Raw genomic sequence first — 15,838 nt, 5'->3', positions numbered from 1 at the left:
GCGCGGCTCCACCTGAAGCACGAGGGCGGTGATGAGCAGCGCGGCAATAATGGTCTGGAGCTTCTGGAATTGCATCGGGAGAACCAAGGCCGCGAGCATCAAGCACAGGCCTCCGGAAGCTTCGTTCATCCACAGGCTCAGGTACGCCTCCTGAATGCGGTGTAAAGAAAGGATCCCTGTCGACGTTGAAATGATCCGCTCTCCAAAAAATTGCCAGTGGCTTAACGTGGCTAAACCTGGAATTCAGCGAAAAGCAAGGACACTTGCCAAGCGTCTGAAGCTAGTCCTGGCAACTCCGCTACACGCTTGCGACCGCCGTTCTATATATTCCCACACGTCCACGTGGCTATGACGTGGTATCACGTAGTCTTACGACACCCTCATCGGACGTCATCGCGTGGCTTCACATCACCCCATCGGATGTTCTTAAGGTCAAAAGTGAACCCAAAGGTCACTCAATCACAAAGGTCAACGAAAGGCCATGGGTCAAGGTCAGGGTTCAAGGGTTCAACACCATAACTGTACCACATATGGTCGGCTAACGTGGCTGGGCTGAAGGTCGTTCAAGGTCATTATCCGGCCTACACGACGACTGCTTTGCCTAGCGTTGTGAACCTTTCGCTTCAAAATACGGCTCTAGACTGCTGCCACCGTCTTTTTAGCTGGAAGTAGCAACTGCATGTTCGTGCCTAGATAGTTCTCTGCTGTAGTAAATGAGACTGTATAAGCTGTAATAAGCATAATTATGACATCAACGTTTTTAGCTCAGGCTGGGAACAGTCATTTCCTGGAGCAGTGTCCAAGCTTCCGTTCGTAATACATGAAACAGCAACTTGTGAAGGGAAGTGCGCAAAGAGAGAGAGAGAGAAAAAAGGAAGTTGCCGGGATGGCATATATTATAAATGAACTAAACCTACTAGAATTGTATGGGTTAAAACTAACGCATCGTATTTTCAGTGTCAAAGCAGAGAGCAAGAAAAATGAGGACGGAAAAAAGGCTGTGAAGAGAAACGTCATCCAGTTGAACGTACTGCTCTTTCTAATATATTTTCGTAAGGCTATCGGTTTTTTGTCTACCTCTAATCTAGCCGTCAGGACGGAAGGAGTTAGGCAGTAAGCCTCAACAGCCAGGGAGTCTTCCAGGCTTCGGTTGTGCTGCGAACAGGTGAGGACCGTCTCGTTGGAGTGCCGGCAGTCGCCAGAGGACAGGTGGCTGCATCCTGTCATGGGCTTAAGAAAGATTAGGAGACCACGTTAGGAGTCTTTGGCACATAAAATTTGCTCTTATCTTAAAAAAAAGGAAGTTCTGCTTTATGTCACATATTATACAGCACAGCTCCGTATGGTGGTAGGATGACAGCACAAACCGTCCAGGAGTAAGAACTAGTACGTGAAGAACATAGAAAGCTTCTTCCTCGCTAAATATAAATAGCGAATGCAGGGTTTCGAACACTGGTTGGACAACTGTGTGTACTGTCAAAAAGCAAAAGCCACTCACCACCTTTTAAAGCAGCACCGACGCTTAATTTTGGTGGCGCCTTATGCCGCAGAAAGATAGGTGGGCGCAGGAAATTAGACATGAGAGGGGTCTTTGTCCTGCAGTGGGCATAGTCAGGCTAATGATGGTGATGATGTCATTTCTTATTTGCAGGTGGTCTATGGCTCGAAATGTGACCTTATCGTTCATGAGCCTTCCCACGGATTGTTTTCAAGTCCATGTGTGTGTGAAAGCAGTGTCAGGCCTGCCATGCAGCGCTAATTTTCGTAAATACACAACAGAGTGCATGCACTGTTTTAGTGCTCTAGACAAGTGTGGGGACAATTGCACGACATTACTTACATGAATCACCAAGCGGTGCTCGGCTATCGCCGCTAAGTACTTTATAATTGGCACTTTCTATCATGCTGCTTCGGTTTCAACGGCTCTGTAACGTCAAAGCTCTGTATAGATCGTGTGACGCAGGAGGAAACTGCGATATAATAGCAGCTTCGTAATTCGTTGTAATTCGGGCTCTTGAAAGTGAAATAAAAAACGTCGAAGCATTGATTACATTCGCTTTTCCTTTCCTTCTGTGACCTATACGCAGCTTTGACGTCACAGCCACTGTTCGGCTGTTTAAATCGAAACCGAAACATCGTAAGAGAAAAAATCGATTATTAATATTTTAGTAATCGTAGACGAAGACTGGGTTGTAATCCCTATATACTTGAGCCTTATGCATCATTACCATGAAGAAAACAAGCACGCAAAAATTAGATGTCTATATATTAGATGTGTATATGTTTAGTCCGCGAAGCTTTCAAAACCAAATGCGATCCCAAATGCGACCACCGAGTAACATTTATCCTCTGAATAACCGAAAGGAGGAAGACAAGGAGCTGTATAAGTCTCGAGCTTTCTTTCTGTGATGGTTTAGTTCACCGGGTCTGCATAAATTAATTCGATAGCGTTAAAGGCGCGATTACGCGAACAATCTGACGTCGGCGTTGTCGGCGTTGTGAGCGAAAAATAGGGTGGCGTAGTGTGGCCCAGGCGGCCACGTGACCTTTCGGTGTCACCACAGCTGCCCAGCCAATAGTAAGAAAAATCACCACCGTGGCACGTGGCCGTTAAATTAATAATTGAACGCGAGGTGTTGCTCGCAAAGGCCACTTGGGCAACTGCCGTCTCGGGACAGTGGCGCATCCCTCAACCGCTGCAACGTTGCAGAAGGAGTGGTGTGAGGACCCCAGGGACATATGAATAGGAAGTTGAGAAGGACCGATTCCGCATATGTGGACATTACCTCATTACCACTATCGCGTCATATTCGTTCGGCGGAGGTCAATTGTTCCCTCTAATTTTTGCATGGCCTGTGCAGTGGTGCGTCGCCAAAGTTGGAGTTGGCATTCGTGAAGCTACCATGCCGATGCTTTTACCTCACACTCTATTCAAACTTCAATGTTCATTCACGCACGAACGCACTGAACATAAAACAGTCGAAAAATCAACCCGCGTAGCCGATGACCCAAGAATAGTGCGATCCAGCCCGAGAAGACCGCTTTTATTTGAATCCCTTTCCTCAGAACCTGCATCATTATTCAAATGTTCAGGCTTCTATAATGTGAAGCTTATGGTACCTCTGTAAGTCTCATTTTGAATGGTTGTGAAGAAGACCCTCTTCTTCAATTTCGAATACCTTTTGACTAAACAGGTTCTTTAAGGGCTTCAACATAAGGGTAAAAGCAAATCAAGTGGTCCAGCTATCTTCTATCAAGACTGTACCGCGTGTGATGCCTGAATAACCAAAGCACAGCTTGGACACCTTCGTTTTGTGAGCCCCCCTTGGGTGCACGAAGACAGAAATGGTTTCCTGCCAGCTTACGTGTGTGCAGACGGTCGCCAGGCTTGGAAGTGGACTGCAGAAAGCCGCGTCGTACATGGCCACCGCAGTCACGATTACAGTGGCGAGCACCTTGAAGAAGAGATTCACAGGCAGCAGGCAAACCAGGGAGACCACGAGTACGTGGCGCAACATGCCGCACGCCGAGGGGCAGCATCAAAAGATTAAAAAGCAGCGCACGACGAATAAAGAGGAGACAGTTCTTAAAAGGGACATTGGCTACACTGAAGATGGCATATATCGATAAGGTACCGCTGTTTAATCACGGACAGAACACTCGCACAGAAAATGCAGCTTTTATAGGCGAAAAAAAAAATGAAAAAAAGCCTCCCTACCAGCGGCCGATTCGTATGTGCTTGCGTTGACACCGATTTCGGGGCCGCGGATCGCAAAACCTGTTTACTTCAAAACAGTGGAAACGGGACGTTTTGGGGTTTATATAAAGTGGCAGGAAAATTGGCAAATTCAGTTTTCGATGCTATAACTGTGTCTTTTGCTGTCGGACAAACATACAAGTGTCCAGGTTAAAGCTAGCCATTTTGAACGAAAAAAAGGGATCAAACATGTGCTCAAGAAGGGTCACATCGCGCAAGAAATATCAGGATTATGCCACGGAGTTCGCGCCGCAAAAGCGGAAATCCCAAGTGCATGCAGGAGCTGCGCTGGTCAAACGCGCAATGAGAGTGCATAATTTTCGATTCATTCTACTGCGTTAGGAGTGCGGCCATATTTTGTAGAAATATCCCCCGTCCGTATTTAGGTATGTGCGAACCCTCCACCCTTCAGCTCTTCTAGTGGCTCAAAGTGCATTGGGGTACCTTTTGTGAACCCTGTGGGAGCGGGAGGTGGCTCTCCGAAGCACGCGTCGGTAAAAAATCGTGAACTGCCACGACGCTCCGCTGTCCACTCACTCGCACTACATGCCCCCCCCCCCCCCTTCCCTCGTCCGTCCCCCAAGTCTCCACACAGCGGAAGCCCACGGAGAAGTGAGACGAAGAAGCGATGGCAAAATCAATTACAAGGAAGCAATAGGAAAGCAATGCGAAACAAAAAATGTTAGGTAGGGTTTAACTGCGGTTATACCCAAAGGTCGAGCGATAGCATTTTGGTGATGCCCAGGACAAATTTGGATGTCGCCATCGTTCCGGGCACGCACAGCCATGGTTGTACATCAATATTGGTTAAGGCCAAATTACGGCGGTGGTCAGAGGAAAATTTTGTGAAACAACCTGGGTAAAATTTTGAGGTCGGCATCGAGTCGGGCATGCACAATTTCGGGCTATATCCATTTTGGTCTAAATTGACCAAAGTCAAATTTCGGCGGTGGGCAGGGCAACGTTTTTTTTAAAATGACACGGGCTAGATTTGCAGTTCGCCATCGGATCGAGCTCGGTCAATTATGCTTTGACATCGATTTTGGTTCAAATCCGCCAAGGTCAATTCAATGCTATGCTGTGCTTCTCAAGGTTAAGCCAAGGTCAAATCAGGCACTGAATAGTGATCGACTTTTGCGCAGAGTAGAGCTGCTGCTGTAATATTGTATAAAATAGTGCTAATGTACATTTATTCTCTTAATCACCTGTGCATTTCTTTTCTCTTTGGTAAACGTTGCTTTCCTGAGGTTGTCACGTAACCCGTCCCAACCAACTGAGCCAACCGACAGAGTTCAGCTGTAAGAGAATAGCTTACGACCTGCGATCATCCTTTACGCCGGTAGAGGGCGTGTTGCAGGGGCGGTTCCAAATGCAGCACATCTTGTTTCTCATACGGGTGGGGCTGCACAGCATAGTAGATGCGGCCCCCATGGTGCTTAGCAGTGACAGCGACATGGCCAGCCGGATGGTCCCACGGGCAGCGTCAGCTGGGTGCTCGTGAAACGCAAGCTTAGTTTGACGGCTGAGAGCAAGGAAAAGTTTTAACCAATCGAAAGTTTAGGAACGCTCCTCACGGCATCAATTCTGTAGCAAAATTTGAAAATGCGATGGCTTGATGCGATGGCTTGAAAGCACAGTCAGTATTACATCCAGTCTTTCAATACTACTCAGGCTGGAGAATTGACGCATTTTTTTAAACAGACCCTAAACAGACTTGCGTATACGCGGGATTTGACAAGAATATGCGTTCACCTGGCCGCGCTCAGTCACGTTTTGAAGAATGTGTTTTTAAAACTGAGGCCAACCAACAACAGGGTTGTTCAAAAGTCTTCAGCCGAATGGCTTTTCGTTTGAGGCGTATAACAGTGCCACCACAGCACCGTTAACGACAAAAGGGCCCTAAAATGCAAGGAGAAGGCTCACTTTCACTGTAAAGAAGCTTTCTGCTTAACGTCTCCTTCGAATGCTCCATGTAGAGGAGTATTAAATCGACATTCATTCCAGTGGAAGTGAACACTGTGGCCGGAATACTTTTGACGGGGCTGTACGTGGTGTCCCGGTACCAAAAGTTTTACAGCAGTGAAACTTTAGAAAGATGGAGAGGCGTGAGAAGTCATTAGCTCTTATGTTCCCCGGCGTCTTCCTGCTGAACAGCTAGGCGCTGAGCTTAGATATTGAAGGGCCAATGAAGCATTTTTCAAAGTGGTTATAAAATGCGAGATTGTCCAGGCTAAACGGCGCCGAGCGCTCATGTCCTGTGCGTCCTCAAAATCGAGCCGATAGTTTACAAATAAATTATTGATGTTATCGTTCCCCACCAGAATACTGCTGCACTAAAGTCATGCGCCTCGCATGACCAAAGTTGTGAGGGGTGTTATTGGTCGGTAAAAACCGCAGCGTCGTTACAAGAAGCATGCAGGAGGGTTGGAAAACGGTTTGATCGAGATGGCGGCCTCTCTCACCCATCCAAACCTGCCCTCCATTGTCGTGCAGTGGCAGAGGAGCATGCGGCTAAAAAATAAAGAACAGCACCAGATGAACTATTGCTGGGCAGAGCTAACACTGACTTGTAACATTTATTGTTATAGGTCACAGCTACCGGTTACACATTACATTGTTAGAGGTTACAGCTGGACAGCAAAATGAATGAAGGGAGAATGATGGACGATTTAATGTGCACGTGTCTTCTACTTTTCTTACCCTCAGTGCCACCCTTTTTGGAGGTTACAGATTATACTGTTACAGCTTACAGCTGGACACAAAATGAATGAAGGGGGAATGATGGACGATTTATTGTGCACGCGTCTTCTACTTTTCTTACCCTCGGTGCCGCCCTTTCTAGAGGTTGCAGGTTACATTGTTACAGGTTACAGCTGGACAGAAAATGAAAGGAGAATGATGGATGATTTAATGTGCACGCTTCTACTACTTTTCTTACCCTCGGTGCCACCCTTTTCAGAGGTTACAGGTTATACCGTTACAAGTTACAGCTGGACAGAAAATGAATGAAATGAGAATGATGGACGATTTAATGTGCACGCGTCTTCTACTTTTCTTACCCTCGGTGCCACCCTTTCTAGAAGTTACAGGTTACACTGCTACAGGTTACAGCTGGACACAAAATGAATGAAGGGAGAATGATGGACGATTTAATGTGCACGCGTCTTCTACTTTTCTTACCCTCGGTGCCGCCCTTTCTAGAGGTTGCAGGTTACATTCTTACAGGTTACAGCTGAACAGAAAATGAATGAAGGGCGAATGATGGACGATTTAATGTGCACGCGTCTTCTACTTTTCTTACCCTCGGTGCAACCCTTTCTAGAGGTTACAGGTTACATTGTTACAGGTTACAGCTGGACACAAAAATTAATGAAGGGAGAATGATGGACGATTTAATGTACACGCGTCTACTACTTTTCTTACCCTCGGTGCCACCTTTTCAGAGTTTACAGGTTATACCGTCACAGGTTACAGCTGGACAGAAAATGAATGAAGGGAGAATGATGGACGATTGAATGTGCACGCGTCTTCAACTTTTCTTACCATCGGTGCCACCATTTCTAGAAATTACAGGTTACATTGTTACATGTTACAGCTGAACAGAAAATGAATGAAGGAAGAATGATGGACGACTTAATGTGCACGCTTCTTCTACTTTTCTTACCCTTGGTGCCACCCTTTTCAGAGGTTTTTCGATACAAACAGCTATTACTCGGCCTCAAGCAAACCCGGGGCCTTGGTTACATTTTCTTACGCGCTTGATAATTGCGTTCGTAGAGATGAATTTCGAAGAGTTGAACGGAAGGAGGTCCATTGCGTGCATGGTGGCCACGTCGAAGTAGAAGAGATCCCGGATTGAGCTCGGGTCGACGAGAAGCACGAGGGCGGCGATGGGTAGGGCGGTGGTGATCGAATCGGGAATCCGATATTTCAGGCGGAGAACCAGCGCTGCGACAACCAAGCATGGGATTACGAAAGCTCGGCTGCTCTAAGAGTTGAGGGGTGCCTACTGAGCGTAGTTGCGAGAAAAAAAATCCGTGGAGACAGAATTGCCTAATCGCGGGAAGGACAAAAGGTCCTCACGCTCTTATGAAGCGACCTAATGCCGCTTATGGCAGCACACGTTTATCCTGCACAGAGAAACAATTAGTAGCGTCCTCAAAAGGATGCTGCGGTCGGCATACACCAGTGCCTGGGCTAAGGCTGACGTATACACTTTCGGTACCCGAATGGTCGACGGAAAGACTGACGACGGAAAACAAGACTAGTGAGATAGTGTGATTTGACCAATCGGTCGCTGAAAGAATTTTCAAGAGCATGCTTTTCTTGTGCACATTTCCAGAGATACCACATCATTACAAAGAGTTTGGTTTTTACCTTGAATCTAGCGGCCTGGATGGAAGGAGCTAGGCAGTAAGCCTCGACCATCAAGGCGTCTTCCAGGCTCCTGTTTCCCAGCGAACAGGTGAGGAGCTTGTCGTTGGAGTGCCAGCACTAGCCAGATGTCAGGTGGCTGCACCCTGTCCCGGGCTGATGAAAGAGCGATTGTGAAAGTCTTTTCAGTGAAATATGCGTCTTCGAATTTTGGTAATTTCAAAGCATAGTAAAAAATGTCAAGAAATCAATGCTATTGGTGCGCAAAGTATGTGTTTGGATCAGTGTTCCCGACGTACGGACCACCAGCTGCCTCTGACGAGTTCAGTTCATACCGTGCAAGCGGGAGGCTTGATCCCATCCGTCAATCACCACGCGACACTCGAAATCCCCGGCTTCACTCTCGGGCTACAATCAAGCAATCACAATGTGACTCGCCGTCCTTTTCACCCATCGACTGCAATTAGCGACAGCAATCTCCTTTACGCAACCCGTAGCATCCCGCGCTCTCTTCCCGCTTAAGCAGTCATCTCCCCTCGAACTAGAAAGTTGTTTTGCCGCTCTCCTCTTTACTTTGACAGATTTCAAACATTTAGGAATAACTTAAGGCCCCCACTACAGGCTCAAAGGCAAACCATGTTGCTCGAAGCCTTTTACCATGTCGGTCCCTCTTAGGACAGTGGTACAGAGGGCAAAACGCTTGTCCAGAACACGCTCTGGGTGTGCTTCAGGCTGAGCCCGCGACACCTAGCGATAATATTTGGTTAAAAATGGTCTGGATGTAAGCATGTGCAGTTTAACTCATGATTTCATCGTCATTTTTAGCCTTCCTGGTCGCAGCAGCTTTTGGAGCTGCGGAACACACAGTTCGGTCTTTCTAGACAAGTGTTTTGCCCTCTGCACAAGAAAGGAAAGCTTGGCTCGCCCAGGCTGTGAATCTTTGGGGTTGTGAATCTTTGGGGTTACATGTGCACATGTGGTTGCCAGGCTTGGAAGCGGGCCTCAGAACGACACAGCGTACTTTGCCAACACAGCGAAGGTTGCGCTGGTGAAGACCTTGTAGAAAAGAATGACGGGTAGCAAGGAGAATACCAAAGCAACGAACATAACGAAGAACATGGCGCAAGCAAAGGCTGGCTGGATGCGGTCGCGTCTTCGCTCTTATGAATCCAGCTTTCCCTGCGACAAGCGTGGCCTACTACAATGCACAGTGAAATGAAAATGGGTGGTGCGTGGTGATCCATGGCTCCCTCACCGCAACTAAAGCGTCGTTTCTTGTATTTCCGGAGCACTGGTGCGTTTAGATTATTTGCCAATCTTCTTCTTTTAAGCCCTCAGCGGTGTAGGGCCGCGGCACTAATTATCCATCCTTTCATAAAAAGTAATATATGCGCTGTTTTCTTGTCAGCGCCCCAAAAAAGAATTATTTCATTTGTTTTCGTGCCATAAGATCGGTAATAACGCACATTAAAACGAGGAAAGCGTTTTACCGCAAAATGCCAGGAGCTGCACTTCCGAATAAAAGCAATGAAGATTATAATACGGTTGAAATCTGCCATTAGGCTTGAGGCCGTCAACATCAATCTGCAGCAACGTTCTCGAGATGGAGGTAATAATGAGAATTGAGGCAGTGCAAACAAACTAGGCCAATAAACATCGCTGAAATGAAATCTCCTTCAATGTGATTAACCTTATGATCAAAACTTTTCATTTTCTACCAAGAGTAAAAAACTTCAATGGTGCCGGGTATTTATTTTTGGTGAGGCCGTTCCACGTTCATTGGGTTTCGGCCATGTTTCAGGGCAGCTCTGCAAGCTTGAGTAATGTGAGGTTACCGCCGCGCTGTTTGTAGGCACGCCTTTAACCTCCCTGGTGATGAAAACTTTTATTATAATAGAGGCAGCATCCAACGGCTGCGCGACAGCGCAATAAAAACACCGAACGCTGCCCTGAATTCGTATAATACCTGGCCAAGACCGACTCCAAATAGCGAGCAGCAGCGAGGCTGAAAGCGCCGATGGCCTATCCTAAAATGCACTGCCTGATAATGGAAAGCATTATATTGTATCGAGTAGAAGATAGGGCACATTTTTTAATTGGTAGAACATTACTTCGGTCATTGTGCGAAAACTCCGCCGTCATAGAAAACCCATGCCCGAAACGCTGCACGCGTATGACGTCATTATCCCACCGACCACAATAGGCCTCCGGCGTCCCCATCGAGACGTACCTAAAGCGCGATTGAGGTGTCCACTGACCAAGGATCCAGTTATGCGCCTTTTCTTTTCTCAAAATCAATGAATTCTAAAGCTTTCGCAGGTTTTGAGTCAAAGAAAAAGCGGATAATTGCCTCAGTTGGAAGGCGGACGCACAGCCTATTCACAGCGCGATCAGGGTGCAACTTTTCCTTATGCTTTATGGGGGCTTAACGTCCCAAAGCGACCCAGGCTATGAGGCACATCGTAGTGAAGGGCTCCGGTAATTCCAACCATCTGTGGTTCTTTAACATTCTTTGACATCGCAAACTACATGGGCCTCTAGAATTTCACCTACACCGAAAGTCCAACGGCGCGGGCCGGGATCGAATACGCGTCTTTCGAGACGGGAGTCGAGCGCCATAGCCAGTGAGCAGCCGCAGCGGCGGAGCTGAGCCAAAACTTAAGAGTGAAACGTTGTAGCGCTTCAGAGAAATTACGTATGTTTGTTGGTCTGCCAGCACCTGTGAGGACATATAACGAAATGATTGGAGGTGTCGACCTGGCAGACCAGCTAATTGAATACTACCGTATGCGGAAACGGTTCAACAAACAATACAAAACAATATTCGTGCACTTCCTCAACCTCTTAGCAGTGAACTCGTGGTTGTATACAGGAGGCATGCAAAAACAGTTGCACCTTGGCTTCTAAGCACCTCGCGCCGTTTGATTTTGTCTTGAAAATGTGTGACGGGGTCTGAAAGTCGGGAATATTGCAAGAAGAAAAAGAGACCGGTTAGCAACAAATTGAAGAAGTCCACGCATAAAAAAAAGTGTGGTTGCCCACCCAACCTACGCCCATCAGCTGACGCAAGCTACGTTCAGAAAGGCCACTGGCGACTGTAAGAAGATGTAAAGCAACATTCGTAAAGCATCTTCGTACACAAACTCGAAGTGCACAAAATGCAGCATAATGTGCTACCTCAGCAACAGCAGAACTGCTTCGTGTAATTCTACAACAGCTAGATGTCGTTTCGACCGCCCTAACCTATATCAATGATTGCCGGGGGAAATCAACAATAATAAATGCCTCACATTACGCAAGAAGCGAAGTGAGAATTTTAATTTTTATTTCTCTAATTGTGCAAGAAAAAAAAACAGGAAAAGATTTCTTGTTGTGATTTAAAATTCTGGCCATGAAAAGGTTAAGCCACCACGTGGTACGGCGCACGCTTTCAGCATTTGTTTAGAACATCCTAACGAGCCTGTGCTTTACTCTAAGGGTAAGCAGTGATGCGAACATTAGTCTTGTTGCCAGTGCTCAGAGCGAATACTTACGACTTACCTTTATTTGCTCCAAAGCCGAAGGGACGTGGGAAAAAAGAAACACTGGAAAAGAAAACGCCCCGCGCGCCTTCACACTCCGCGTCTCAACCCTGTGTATTGTTGATGGAAAAAACGCGTTACACCAGGAAAGAGACGACAAAACAAAACGAGGTACAGAGGCCAAGCGCTTGTCCTGTGTACATCGTCTTGTATTGTCGTCTGTTTCCTAGTGTTGCATATTTTGAAGCCATACCTTCACTATGCCACGTAAAGCCGATTTTGCTGTGGCTGGCATAGCCCTCCGCGGCGCATGCGCCGAAATATTCGGGGAGAGGCGGGGGGCTGGGTAAAGATCAGAAGACACGCACAGTACTCAAAGAATAACAAAGAAAAAAGTCGGCGTAGAAGCCAGGAATCGAACCAGGGCTTTTGGCGCTCGAGATGCGGACGCTCCCCCTCCGCAACTACAGCTTTTCTTTTGCACCTCTCGCTACGTATATCCTCACATAGCAGAGCTAAGCCACTGCCAATTTTTTTCCCATCAATATGCACAACCAACTTGTCCCCATTGCTGCCTTGTCTGTGTATTGGTTTGGCTGCTCTCCACTCATCTAGACGGCGTCGGCCAGTACCCACATCCATCGCCTGTGGCAGACCATGTTCCAGAAGCTGCGGGCAGTGCGCCTGGCCCATCCTTGATCGTAGTCCCAGGTGTCGCAAGCAAGCGTCCTGAGGGGTTCTCTGTCGTTACCGACTGGGAGACGAACGTAGGCGTAGCACTAGCTGTACCCGCCTTCTTCATGCAGTGGGAGCACGTCGTCTGCTACAGCGCCGTTAGTTCTCCTTCCCGCCCCTGGGGCCACCTTGCACCGCTAACTTGCATTGGGAGCTGCGAAACTGGTTGAATTCTTGTAATGTTGACCCACACGATCGTGACCTAGTGCACCTAACGCGGCTTCCAAGATACGCGAAAGGCCCCAGCTAACAGACAGCGCGAAAAATTTCCTACGTAGAAAGTTGCTGGAACTGACAGATCGCGCCACATTCCCTCATGTTATTTGGGTTTAGAGCTCGGCGTACGCTAAATAGTTTTTGAGGAAAGAGAAGAGCACATTAAGTGTTTCACGTCATGGCGAACACCTGTACCGACATCGCACAGTTCACGGGCCCCTTTCCAGCTTCGCCTCCATTGAAACCCGGCCGCTGTGGCCGAGATCGAACCAGAGTGCTCCGGCTTCACTTGTATGCTTGTACTGACAAAGTCATTGAAAGCATACATGCTCCAGGGCCTGTAGATACGCTTCCCGTAGCTATGCCCCGAAGCGTGTGGAAGGATTAGATGCTTCCCATTAACTACTGACTGATGAAGGCATTATGCCAAACGAAACAAGCCAGGAACGTCGGAAATGAAACAGATTTATTTAAAACTGTTATGGTTGATTCAGCAAGCTTGAAGTATTTATTGTGCGCGTCGCAACGCAGCGGACATGACACGCGAAATGAAGATAGGCACCCAGTGGAGATAGGAACAACGGACACAGGCTACCACGATTGTGGACAACTGGTCCAGCTTACGGAATAAATTCCAGCTTACGTAATATATTCCAGGAAAGCAAATCAAGATGTCCGCGTATATGACATTGGCACCAGAGGATAGCTGAAATATAAGTAATCCCTAGGGCGCTGCAAAAATCGGACTGCATTACCACGGAAAGGTTTTCTTGAGTACGGAATAAAGGCTCACACGAAGTATAGGTGACTCTCAGTGGCTTTCTGGTGCATATTGTTGCCATGTGCGAACTGAAAAACAAGACTTCGCTCGTAGTGAAAACATTTCATTTGATGCGTAACTCCAGATTTTGAAAAAGAGGAAGACTAGGTGACAAAAATGATAGTGCACTGGGATACTAAGCTATTGAGCTCTTTGCAGACAAAAGAAGTACTGCAAGATTTTGCGTGTTTTCAACCAAAATAAACATATCTGGGTTAGAGAGTAGCCATGCGAAATTATACGTTGTTATAAATTAGTCCACTGCACATCTGCTTAGGGTTCTTGTTCAGTCTATGCACACAATTACAAACAAAAGTCGAAATGGGCCTCCTTTTACAGCACGTTGTTCAATCTTCGCACATGATCCACCGATGTCATCGAGGGGCCTTGCCAGCTCATCGCGGAATTTTTTGTCCACTCCCTCGAGGCATCCCATTCAAAGACACTTTCATTAGGAACAGTGGGTCCTTCCTCTGCTCTTTGTTTGGCTGTTGTTCGCGTCCAAAGCTGGTCTCGGGCAGTCGCAGCACAAGTACCAGGCTTGAAAATACCACGCTGCCAACAATTGCAAAGCCCACATCATCGCGTCCGTACTCCTTCAGCAGGCGAAGTGAAGAGGCGACTATCGCCCCTACTCGACCACAGGCGTACGCTGCGCACATGACCGCGCATCGAGCGCTTGTCTGGAACAGTTCCGCAATAAAGATGTAGTGTGCGGTTGCGGTCAGGATGGCGCACTGCTTTGCGATGGTCATTAGAATGTAGGCGATGTACCAGGGTCGTGCGTACACAACCACACCACACAGACTGCACTGCCCTCCGAGCAGCGGTAGCATGAACAAAAGAACCTGCTTCCTGCGGGCGATGTTAACGGCGATGTAGAGGGCCATGTAGCTGGGTATTCCCAAGAAAAAGTCCGTGACCTTCACCACCTCGGAACCTTGGAGCTCCAGCACAGCCCACAACATGCGGTAGTAAGCGATCATGACGGCGAAGCTCATGAGGAAGACAACAGCGGCTCGTTCCCGAAGGTAGCCTGCGATCACGACGGCGGCCGGTGAGGAGGCGGTGTGACTGCCCTCACACCCTTTAGGCTCCGAGCGCAGTCTGCGCACCGACTGCTGGGCTGCTTCGAGCTTTACACCGTTTAACTTGGCAGCTCGCTTCATGATTAACTCGGCTTCGCGGAAGAGCGACATCGTGATGAGCCAAAGGCGTGACTCGTTGATGACAAAGAAAGTTGATAGCAGAAGTACCGTGGGATTCAAGACGACCGTATTCAGCCAATACCAGGGCAAATCAAGGCGGACCATGAAGAAGACGAACAGATCGGCGCAGACAAAGGGGACGGAGGTCATGAGGACTAGGTAGTATGCCTGGTACTTGAATGGACTCAGTTCGTAGATCAGGATAAATGTGATGACAAAGATGCTGCTCACGCTACCTGAGCTGACGAACCGCGAGGCCACGCAGACGAAGTATGTGTCCGCGCAGCAGCTGCCCAGAGCACTGAAGAGCAAAGATATTACTGCTGCAGTGATAACCGGCTGCCGGCCTGACATGTCAGCCACGTACCCGGCCAAGCTAACGAAGACCAGTGCTCCACTCATGAAGACTGCATCGGCCAGGGCCCACTGCCACGACCGGTGGCAGACCATGTTCCAGAAGCTGCGGGCAGTCCGCCTGGCCAGTCCTTGATCGTAGTCCCGCGCACTGCATGCAAATGTCTCCGTGGGGCCGCTGCTGTTACCAATTATGGGATTGACGTAGGCGTAGCACTGGCTGTAGCCGCCGTTTTCGTCCAGAGGTATGCCCACGTTTTTCCAGGTCTCGACCGACAGATGGGAGAACTGCGGTGGGGGCTTGCACCAGTGGTCCACGGGGCCCGAGACGAGGGTGACTGACTGGCTGTGACATATCAGTGCCCCCATGGCGGCGATGCCGAAAATGAGCATCCTCTGTTGGTTGCTGCCATGGGCGTACGGTCCGATAGACCGCTCTTCTTCGGTCGATAAGGCGGTGGTGGGCGCCCGGGGGAAACTGCCGGACGATATTGGCGTGACCGAGCTTCGACTGCCGCCGCCTGACATGGCGGGGGAGATCACGATGATGTGCTGGTCGAAGGGATCCGCGAGGACTGGTATAATGGCTTAGAAAGCGATGCACCTTCTCTAGCGCAAGGATGGCGGGCGTGGAAGGGCGTGCTGCCTCTAGCCGTTGGCCTTAGTGGGAGTGTGCACTCGTGGCTCGCCGAGACGATGATGACAATTTCTGTAAAGAAGATGATGACAGGTGTACTGTAACGAAATGATGAATGAACTCAACTACGTGTGAGCCTTTCGTTCCTTGCCTTCAGTTATAGTGAAATTACATGTCATCATTAGTGATGCAGCTGATTCATTCGTGAACAATTTT

General features: G+C 48.3%; 1 protein-coding gene across 1 annotated transcript; it reads right to left on the bottom strand.

The window, feature by feature from the left end:
• Positions 1 to 13,818: 13,818 nt before the first annotated feature.
• On the bottom strand, positions 13,819 to 15,513 carry LOC144134202 (organic cation transporter protein-like). The gene has a single exon (XM_077667160.1). It carries the CDS (start codon positions 15,511 to 15,513, stop codon positions 13,819 to 13,821), a length of 1,695 nt encoding a protein of 564 aa, XP_077523286.1.
• Positions 15,514 to 15,838: the final 325 nt, after the last annotated feature.

Source organism: Amblyomma americanum, chromosome 5 (assembly GCF_052857255.1).
Source record: "Amblyomma americanum isolate KBUSLIRL-KWMA chromosome 5, ASM5285725v1, whole genome shotgun sequence".
Lineage (NCBI taxonomy): Eukaryota > Metazoa > Arthropoda > Arachnida > Ixodida > Ixodidae > Amblyomma > Amblyomma americanum.
This window is presented reverse-complemented; position numbering and strand designations above follow the sequence as displayed.

Excerpts from the sequence above, each read along its gene's own strand:
- LOC144134202 (XM_077667160.1), bottom strand. The coding sequence starts at position 15,513 with ATGTCAGGCGGCGGCAGTCGAAGCTCGGTCACGCCAATATCGTCCGGC.